Source organism: Rhinolophus sinicus, linkage group LG02 (assembly GCF_036562045.2).
Source record: "Rhinolophus sinicus isolate RSC01 linkage group LG02, ASM3656204v1, whole genome shotgun sequence".
NCBI lineage: Eukaryota > Metazoa > Chordata > Mammalia > Chiroptera > Rhinolophidae > Rhinolophus > Rhinolophus sinicus.
In genome coordinates, this window is record NC_133752.1 from 194,253,316 (window position 1) to 194,263,427 (window position 10,112).

Below are 10,112 nucleotides of genomic sequence, written 5' to 3' on the forward strand. Positions count from 1 at the left end.
GCTGTGGGTTCCCAGCTAGGGGACCAGGGTGGGGAATGCTCACCTGTGAAGTGGGAGCAGCTGGCAGTCACAGAGGAAGGGATTGCCGCTGAGGTCAACCAGCTCCAGCTGGCTGAGACCAGACAGGGAGGGCAGGGCCTGCAGCTGGTTCTTCTGCAGGTGTAGGCTCCGGAGCCGGGGCCCCAGGCCTGAGAAGGCCCCTGGAGCAACCTGCAAGGAGTTGCCAGGTCCTGGTGTGAGCTCCTGTCAGGCCAGGAAGGAAGGCCCACGCTCCCGGAGCAGAAGGGGAGTGGGGCACCCAAAATGGCCCAGGCAGGCGGGGCAGTGCTGGGGTGCGAACAGATTGGTCTCATGCCAAAGCACTTGCTATTTGCAAGTCACCTGGATCCCCAGTTTATGGTTCTTTCTGTTTTGCCTGAAACACCTCCCCCCCAATAAAGGCAAAGCCTCTGGGGGCTCCAGCCCTGGCCTCAAAGTAGGTGACCCTTGGATCCAAGTTCGTCCCTCCCCCATGCTCCTGCAGTAGCCTCCCTGGCAGGCCTCTGTGTGTGGCACTGGATTTCGCCTGCTCTGTCGCCCACACCTGAGCTCCCTGAGGGCAGGTGTACCCTGCTTCTCTCCCGGTCCCCATGCCCAGCCTCAGCCTGGCACTGCGGGCGCAGCACTGGTTGTTGAATGAACCTTGCTGCATAGGGCAGGGCCTCGCTGCCACCCCCAACCCTCCACCCCTCTGTGCCTACCTGCTCCAGACCGCTGCTATTCAGGAAGAGGTGCTGCAGCGACTGGCCCACGGGCTGGAAGGCCCCATCCTGCAGGGCCCTGAGTGGGTTCCCCGAGAGCTGCAGCTCCAGGAGGGCAGGCAGCCCCTCCAAGGCCTCAGTGGGCACCTCTCGCAGCTGGTTCCTGTCAAGGTGCAGCTTCTCCAGCTCCCGAGCAGAGCCCAGTGCCCCAGGGGACACTTGGGTGATACGGTTCCCACTCAAGTAGAGCCAGCGCAAGGCCTGCACGCCTGCCAGGTCCCCAGGTGCCAGGCTGCCCAGAGCATTGTCCTGCAGGTGCAGGGAGAAGAGGCCGGGCAGGGCCCGCAGGGCGGCCCCCGGCACCTGCAGGAAGTGGTTGCGCTCCAGGTATAGGTAGCCAAGGCTGGGGGCCCCTCCGAGGGCGGCAGCGCTGAGGCCCGAGAGCTGGTTGTCGGAGAGGTAGAGGTAGAGCAGGCTGCCCAGCCCCGCCAGAGCGCCTGCCTCCAGCCCCGAGATTCCGCAGTGCTGCAGGTGCAGTGACACCAGGTGGCTCAGGCCCGGGAAGGCCTCTCGGGGCACCACTGGGAAGTGGTTGTGCCTCAGGTCCAGGAGCTGGGTGTCGTTGGGGAAGCCGCGGGGCACAGTCTGCAGGCCTCGGCCCTCGCAGCCGCTGTGGCGGGACTCAGAGACGCATACGCAGGGCCGCGGGCAGGGCTGAGCCCCATCCTCTCCGTCAGGGGCTCCGGGCGGGGAGCGAGGCCTTCCGGGGGCCGCGAGCTCCTCCTCCTCGTCCTCCTCCGCTGTGTCTCCCGGGCAGCGCAGGTCTGAGGGCCGCAGGGCGTCCAGGGCCTCGCCTCGCAGGCGCAGGGGTCCCCTGCACGCAGCGTCCGAGCGCACACGCGCCCGTGCCAGCCACTCGAGCAGTGGCCGGGCCTGGCAGCCACACCACAGTGGGTTCCCCTGCAGCCACAGCCGGCGTAGCTGCCCCGGGCCCTGCAGCGGCGGCAGAGTGTCCAGCTGGTTCCCGCGGAGGTCCAGGGTGTGCAGGCGTGGGCAGTGGGCAAAAGCCCTGGGGTCCAGGGCCTGCAGGGCCCCGTGGTCCAGCATCAGCTCGCGCAGGCCCGGCAGCGCCAGCCCGTCCTCCTCACCCGCGTAGGTGAATGGGTTGTGGCCCAGCTCAAGGCGGGCCAGGCTGCCAGCCTGGGACAAGGCCGGCCCCGGCAGGGCCTGCAGCTCGTTGTGGTGCAGGCTGAGCCGGCGCAGGGCGGGCAGGCCAGCCAGGGCCTCCGGGGCCAGCACGCTGAGCGCGTTGTGGGCCAGCTGCAGCCAGCGGGCGCGCATCAGCCCCTGGAAGGCCATGGCGGGCAGGTAGACCAGGGCGTTGTGGGCCAAGTTCAGCGTGGACAGCGCGCCCAGGGCCCCAAACGTCCCCGGCCGCAGCTCCTCCAGCATGTTTTTCTCCAACTCCAGCCGCCGCAGCGAGCCCAGCCCATCCAGTGCCTCCTGTGGCAGCACGCTCAGGCGGTTGGAGGCCAGGTTGAGGAAAAGCAGGCGGCCCAGGCCACGGAAGGCACCCTCAGCTACCAGCTCCACCTGGCAGTGCTGCAGGTCCAGGTGGGTCAGATAAGGCAGGTCCTGGAAGGCAGCTGGAGGGATCACCTTCAGCATATTGCCCTGGAGGTCCAGCCGCTGGGTCATCTGAGTGAGGAGGGTGGAGCGGGGCTGAGCCTCAGGACTATGACCTGTGCCCCTTGCTAAGTTTCCTCCCCTAGAACACGCTTCATCCCCTCCTTCTCTCCACCCTGCTCCCTGACACCTCCTCCAGGAAGCCTTCCACTCCAGCTACTTGGGCATCCCCTCCTCTGGCACTTTTCACACTGAATTATCACTGTCCATTTACTTTCTTCCCCACTAGTTCTTGACTCCATAGGGCAGAGACCATCGCTTACTCTAGTATGTCCCCCGTTTTCTGCCAAAGGATCTGTAATTAACTCAATATGTAGTTGTAGGTTACCTACGTGTTTCAGCCACATGGGATTTTAAATAGATTGTCTCCCTGCTGTTGGTTAGCATTCCCATTTTATAGATGTGAAGACTAAGGCTTAGAGAGGAAAGGTGACTTTCCAAGGTCTCCCACCTAGGCAGTGGCAGATCTTCTGTGCCAGCTCAGGCTCCTCCTGCTGTCCCCACTCCCCACCCCCTCGCCCTGCTGACCTCAGGGATGGCATGGGGCACCTCAGTGAGGTTCTGGTGCCGGCAGGCCACATGCCGCCTGGAATTGTCGCAGACACAGATCTGTGGGCATCGTTGGGCGGCTGTGTGCCAAGGTGGGCCCAGTGGCAGCAGTAGAGAAAGCAGTAGGACCAAGGAGACACTCTGGGGCCTGGGAGAGAGAGGGAGGGCCTGTTCACAGGAGCAAGTGTTGCACAGGGTCCACTCGCTGAGCCCCTGTGCCCCAGGGAAGATGTCATTGCCCTGAGCCTCACACCCGTGCCCCCATGCAGCAAAGGATCTATTGTTAGCCCTGTTGGACACTGCAGGAAACTGAGGCTCAGAAGGACAACCTGTCGCATCCCTTTGGCCGTCTGCCCAGTGGCTCAGTGAGGCCCTGGGGCTCAGTCTGTGCCCGGGTTGTGGTGAGGCTCTGGGTCTAGGGGGAGGCCTGGACCTCCCAGTGTGAGGTTGGTGGTGGAGAGAGAAGCAGCCAGTCCTGACAGATGCAGCACTAACCCTATAGTGGCAGGAAGCAGAATGGCACCCACCTCGAGAAGACAGCCTGGCAGTCAGAGGGGAAGACTTTGGCCCAGACAAAACTTGGGGGACCAGGTAGTGTGGGCTCCTAGAACCTTAAAGAGCCTTAATGGCAGTCAAAGCCACACTGACAGGTGAGCCAGCAGCTCAGGTCTCCTCTCCTGTTTATTCCCATTGTCCTCCTTTCCTCTTAGTGCCACCTTGCTGGCCTGGACCGAGATGGGAGAGCTGAGGGTATGGGTTTGGGGCTGCGCTCTGAATAAGGTCTATCCACTTACCTGCCTGTCCACCCACCTGTACAGCCAGCCCCACCCACTCATCCATCCATCCATCCATCCATCACCCAGTTGGACCTCTTCACGTCACAATTACAGCCACTGCCTGTGGCTGGCTCGGAGGACCGCTGCCACAGTGGGTCTCAGCCTCCCTGATGTTCTGCACACCACCAACCACCAAAGGGAACTTTCCAAAATGCAATGGGCCCTGACAGCCCTGCTGCCACCCCTCCAACATCTCCTCACTGCCTGTGGCAGGAGATCCCAGCCCCAGATTCCTCAACAGGAATCTGCTCAGATTCTTTGGTATCAGCCCTTGTTGGCTCCCCCACAAGCACAGAGCTCCCTCCTGCCACCAGCGACACCCAGCTCTTCCTTGTTTTCAGCTTGGTCAGGGTCCTTGAGCAGCCTTTCCTGATGCCTGGGCCGGTTCCCCACTGTGAACCTCCTCCATTTCCGCTCACTGCTTTGTCACCATCTGTTTTTCAGTCTCCTTGGGGTCCCAGGGTCCAGCCCTAGCTTTGGGACTGGTGGCATTCTGCATTCTGTGGTGACGCTGAGGCTAAAGGTGGGCCAAGTAGACAGATGGGGGGACAGATCTCTGAGAGACAAGTGTCCAGGGCTCAGAGGGCTGTGAACTCCCATACACTACCTTCCTCAGAACCCACTTTGGGGAGACCCTTGGAGAATCTCTGCCCAGGCAGATCCCAGAGCCCCCATCCTCCAGCCCTTCAGAGGCCCTGAGAGGGGTAGGGGCTTGCCTGCTGCCACACAGCCGCCCCCCCTCAACCCGGTGCCTGAAGACTCACCCCTCCATGCCGCCTCTCACTGCCAGTCCAGCCTGGAGGTGCCGCACAGGGAAAGGCCCGCGGTGGTCCCTGTCTGGATGCTGGTGGGAGCCCCCCTCCCTGCTGCAGGCCTAGCAGCCGGGACCAGGCTGAATGGGAGGCTTTGTGGATTCCCAGCCAGAGGCTGAGGAGAAAGAGGGGAGGGCAGGGGCGGGGGCAGCGGCTGGAGTTACAGGGCCTGCTGCCCAGGGCGGCTCAGGATCTCAGCCCAGGCCTGAAGGCCCCGCCTGGGCAGCCAAGTACCTAGGCCAGCTCGGCAGGGAGGGGCCTTGAGGGGCTGTGGGACCTCTGGCTGTGGGTGCGGGACCATGGATGGGCCTCATGGAACCTCAGTTTCCTACTCAGTGAGAAAAAATATACTACTACTAACTTGCTCAGAGGGCTGCTATGGGGGTTAAGGTGGGGACCAGGCACATAGTAGGTACTCAGGAAGGGTTAACTCTGTCCTTTCTGTTTGTGCTTCTTATACATGTACTTACAATTTAATACTATACATACAACATTCTGGGATTTTTTTGTTCACTCAACCTCAGATTCTTGGGAGCAATCCAAATTGATTCTTAGTCATATTCATTTTTACTATTGTATAGTATTCCATGGTATAAATGTATCAACTTTACTTACCCACTAATCTCCCTTGCCTCCAAGTTTTTGCTATTACAATGTTGCAAAAAATATACACAAATAAATTACCTTCCTGGACACGTGTGCATTTTAAAAAGAGAAATAGTTCACCCAGATAATAGCAAACATTTATGTATCCTATGTTTTTTCAGATCTGTGTTTCTGATGAAATTGCATCTTACGTTACTCCATTTGGCTTTTTTTGTTTTTTAACCAGAAATAGTGCCACACCACACACAGCCTTCTGCATGTGCTATTTCACTCAGCATATTCCTTTCAGTGGAATCACAATGTGTATTCTTTTATATCTGGTTTCTTTCACTCAAGATTATGTTTGTGAATACCCGTGATGCATATTTTTAAATTTTGTTCGTTTTCATTTTTATATAGCATCCCAGTCTTCCATTCTATAAATGTTCCAGAACAGTGGCATGGGACTGAGGTGGGAGAACGATCTGCCCCAGATGCAAGCAATAAGAGGCTGTACCATTGGTAGGGAATTTAAATACAGTGGGACCTACTTCAAGTTGGTCTGCTTTTTATCATCATGCATTGGCAGTTCTAAATGACATCGATACTGAACTGTGCTGCCGTGCTTGGGTGGGCCATTTCCACCTCCGCCTTCTTGGTACCTCCCTGTACCACAATTCTTTATCCATTCCACCCCTGATGAACATTTGGGTTGTTTCCGGGGTGGGGCTAATATGAAGTGCTGCTTACCAAGTTTGCACATCTTTTTGTGAACGTATCGCAACCCGTTTCTGTATGGACATACCTAGGGATGGGATTGCTGGTTTTAGAATACGCTTATTTGCAACTTCAATGCCCGAGATTCCCAAAGTGGTTGTACCAATCCACACATTCATCAGCCATATATGAGAGTTCCAGTTGCTCCACATCCTCACCAACACTTGGTATCATCTGTTTTTTGTATTGTAGCCATTCTGGTGAGGATATCATGGTATCATGATTTTGTTTTTAGTAGTTTTTTCTTTTCCTTTTTTTCCCCTTATTTCCCCCCCCCCACAGTGTGATTTTAATGAGTTGCTCTGAAGACTACTGAAATTAAGCACCTTTTCATATGCTTTCTGTGAGGTGCCCATTCTAGCCTTTTGCTCATTTTTCTATTATCTTTTCTTTTAATTTTTAGAAACGCTATATATCCAGAATGAGTTATTTTAATAAATTGCAATTATTTTCTCCCTCTGTGACTTGCCTTGATTTTACTCCCTTAATGATGCCTTTTGATGAACAGAAAACTGTTTTCATTGCCACACAGAGTCCATTGTCTGAATATCCTATAATAATAGCAAACCGAAGAGGATAAATGAAGATTAATGTATGATCTTTTTCTTACTCCAAGGTTTTGAAGACATTCGCCTACACTATCTCCTAAAAGATCTAGTTTTATCTTTACATTTAGGGTTGTTGTTTTTTAATAAAGTAGAATATACATAACATGAAACTGATGACTTTAACCATTTTAAATGCACAGTTCCATGGTGTTAAATACATTCACAGCGGTGCACAACCATCACCACTATCCATTTCCAGAAACTTATCATCATCCCAAACAGAAACTGTAGCCATTGCACACTAACTCCCCTTTCCTCCCCCCGCCCCAGCCCCTGGGAACCTCTCTTCTATTTTCTGTTCTCTATGAATTTGCCTACTCTAGGTAACTAACTCATTGTAAGTGGAATCACTTAATACTTGTCCTTTCATGTCTGGCTTTTTTCACTTAGCATAATGTTTCAAGGTTCATCCATGTTGCAGCATGTATAGAATTTCATTCCTTTTTATGGCTGAATAAAGGCCGTTGTATATATGCAGCACTTTTTATCTGTTCCTCTGCTGATGGATGCCTGGGTTGCTTCTACCAGGGCAGCTGTAACGCTGCTGTGCACATGGGGGGGCAGTACGAGTCCCTGTTTTCACTTCCATTACAGATTCAGCTGAAGCCCCCCACCCCTCCGTTTTTCCACTCAGAGGAAACCACTTTCATGAGGTAGTATAATTTTACTACAATATATGGCAATACATTTTGTAATGTATCAAGCAATGCATATTATTTTGCAACTTGCATTTTCTGCTCAACGTTTTTGAGATTCCTTCATATGGATGCAGGTAGCTTCTGCATCTGGTTTATTAACTGCCGCATATTCACTCATGTGCCGTAATTTAACTATTCTCCTAGCCATGGCCATTCAGGTTCTTAATTTTCTGGTATCCCTTAACTGCCCTTGAACTTGGCTCCTTGTGTGCAATGTGCAAGTTTCTCTAAAGTAGATCCTTAGAAATGGAATTTGGGGTCACAGGTTACATGTATTCCTTTTCTTTCTTTCTTTTTTGGACAGGGACTATAGTTTATCGATGGGTGTAAAGAAGGGGCAGTGCCAAGACTCCTGAGTGCAGGGCCTGCCATTTGTCCAGAGGCCACGATTAGGGATGTCCTTGACCCCACAGCCATCTGGGATGAGCCACCTTGTAGCCACCATGTCTTCAAACTCATCCACATTAAACTTAGTTAAAGCTCCACTTCTTGGAGATGTGGATTTTCTGGTGGCCAGGAAACTTGAACTTGGCCCTGCCTAGAGCCTCAGTCACATGCTCCTTGTTCTGCAGCGTGGTGCGGATGGACACGACAACTTGGCCACTGTGGACCTGGCCACTGTGCCCTGGGGCTTTCCAAAGGCACCCCACGTACCTGTCTGGTCTGTGAGCCCCAGCACAGGACAGCTTGTTGACGCGGGTGACGTGGAAGGGGTGGAGCCGCACGCATCACAGCTTTTCACCGTGTACTTGTTGACAAATACGGGCGGCCTCCAGAGTTTCGGAAGAGAGCTGCTCATATTGATCTGACCATGTGGCCAGAGCGGGAACTCATCTTCTTTTGCCTTCTTCCACCTCAGGTCAAAGAGGAGTGACACCTTGACAGAAGCAAGACTTCGGGTGCGGCTTGTTTTTACAACACCGGTAACCCCGGGTGGGGCGGCAGCCCATGGCTCTTCAGTGGCTCGCCAAAGGGGAAAGAGCACGTTCCCGACTCTTTCAGTATTTGCCAAATTGCTCTCTAAAGTGGTTCTATTAGTGTGACATCCCTCCAGCAATGTGTAAAATGTGTAATATCGTTCCCGGTGTCCTCACGGTTATTTGCCAGTCTTGTGTGGGCTGACTTTACTTTTCCTTGATGACCAGGGAGGTGGGACGTTTTGGGGGCTTACTTTTCAGGTTTCCTCTTCTGTGAGTTTGTTCATGTCCTTTCCCCGATTTGCAGTCGGATGTCTGTCCCCAACCCTAGTCCTAGTTATACTATACGCGTCTCTTTCTACCCCATCACCTTGTCATCACTTTTATGTTCTTTTTCCATCACTGCTTTCATTGTTTTACGTAAGTATATTTCCTTATGGCTTGTGCCTTTTGTTTCAAAAAATAGTCTCCTGTGTTTTATTTCCTTTTGAAGAATATGGCTATCAGGTGGATGGACTCGGATCGCTGCATGTTGGCACTTCCACCCTGTCCCACCCCCTGCCTTCCCCGGATCCTATCGTGAATGCTGCATTTAGCACCTCTTTCTGCGATGACAGTCATTACAGACTAAACCACGTTTACTTGCTAATGGTATCGCTCAGAGATTCTCTTCACTCAACACTGCCATGGATCCACCTGTGGTGAGTATGGTATACACATAACCATAGCTGCCGTGTTGTCACCATTGTGTACCATTCCACGTGTGGCTTTGGACTTGATCCATTTCCCCAATATTAGCCTGAGTAGTTATGTTCTTGTTATCAGGATGTGCTGCTTCCTGGGGCTTTTCTAGTCAGTGGAATTGCTGGTTGAGGTCCCTTCGGTGGGAACAGCATGGTGCTGAGCAGGCCCCTCACATGTGGGGGTCCCAGGCTGAGGCAGCTATGATCTTACAGACCCCAAATCATGGTGCTTAGGGACCCATGCAATCTTAGGGTTGGCTGTGGTTCTGAGGGAATCCCAAAGGCTGCAGCTTTCTCAGGAAGCAGCAAGCTAGAGGCCCCTAGGCCCTTCCCTGCCCCTTCCCACTGAGCTGAAGGATGGGGGGCTGGGCAGTCAGGGCCTGCCCTCCTGGGAGCATAGGACCCTCCTCATTGTGCGGGGTCCAGGAGCCAGGCTCTGATGGCCCGTCATGTGGCTAAATGACATCTGTGGTTCTCATCTCAGTCTGAGCTGAGGCTTGCGCACACCTGACCTAGGAGGGAGTAAGGGCCAGCCCCAGGTGGCCTGGAAGGAAAGAAGAGCCGGGCCAGAGAACCTCAGACAAGCCCCTACTCAGCCCTGAGCCAGTTTCTCCATCTGTCAAGTTTCACCCAGAAACCCTGTTTGAACCTCAGGACTCAGTTCTTGCTCCCTGAACTCCTGAAGGCTTCCCTCACCTCCCTGCCCACCGTCCCCACAGCTGCTGGCCTTCTGCACCAGACTGGGAGCTCCCCAAAGCCAGCATCTGTCGCCCCAGAGCTCAGAACAGGGCCTGGTAAGGAGGTAGGGGTTGCAGTTGGCCAGACCTTCACCTGCTTCCTGCCATATCACCTCGTATGGGGAGGAGCAGGGCAAGACATCTGTGCCACCTGGCCAAGGAAGTCATTTGAGGAGTCCACAGCCCCCCCCCCCAAAAAAAAAATGGATGGACTTCTTCATTCCTGTGGCGACACAGGCTCCCCAGGTGTGCTGCAAAGGTAAGCGGTGAGGAGGGTCTGCTGGGCTGTCTGTCTTGCCCACAGGTGGCAACGGGGAAAGAATCTCAGGGCGGTGCCCTCCACTCCAGGCCAACCCTATGAAGTGACCCTGCTATCCAGACCCAGGGGCTCCTAAGTTTGCAGCCAGCAGAGCCGGTGGTGAAA

The 10,112-nt window shown here is 54.4% G+C and overlaps 1 protein-coding gene and 1 pseudogene across 1 annotated transcript in view; both read right to left on the reverse strand.

The window, feature by feature from the left end:
* CHADL (chondroadherin like) overlaps positions 1 to 4,712 on the reverse strand; it is a 10,646-nt gene extending 5,934 nt beyond the window's left edge. Inside the window, exons 1-4 of the mRNA XM_019734520.2 lie at positions 4,576 to 4,712; positions 2,955 to 3,123; positions 741 to 2,438; positions 44 to 210 (exon numbers count right to left, since the gene is read on the reverse strand). Of these exons, the coding sequence (XP_019590079.2) occupies positions 44 to 210; positions 741 to 2,438; positions 2,955 to 3,123; positions 4,576 to 4,583 (2,042 nt within the window). The 5' untranslated portion in view covers positions 4,584 to 4,712. The remainder of the gene's footprint in view (positions 1 to 43; positions 211 to 740; positions 2,439 to 2,954; positions 3,124 to 4,575) is intronic.
* Positions 4,713 to 7,376: 2,664 nt separating this feature from the next.
* Positions 7,377 to 9,855, reverse strand: LOC109448787 (large ribosomal subunit protein uL16; annotated as a pseudogene).
* Between the last annotated feature and the right edge of the window lie 257 nt (positions 9,856 to 10,112).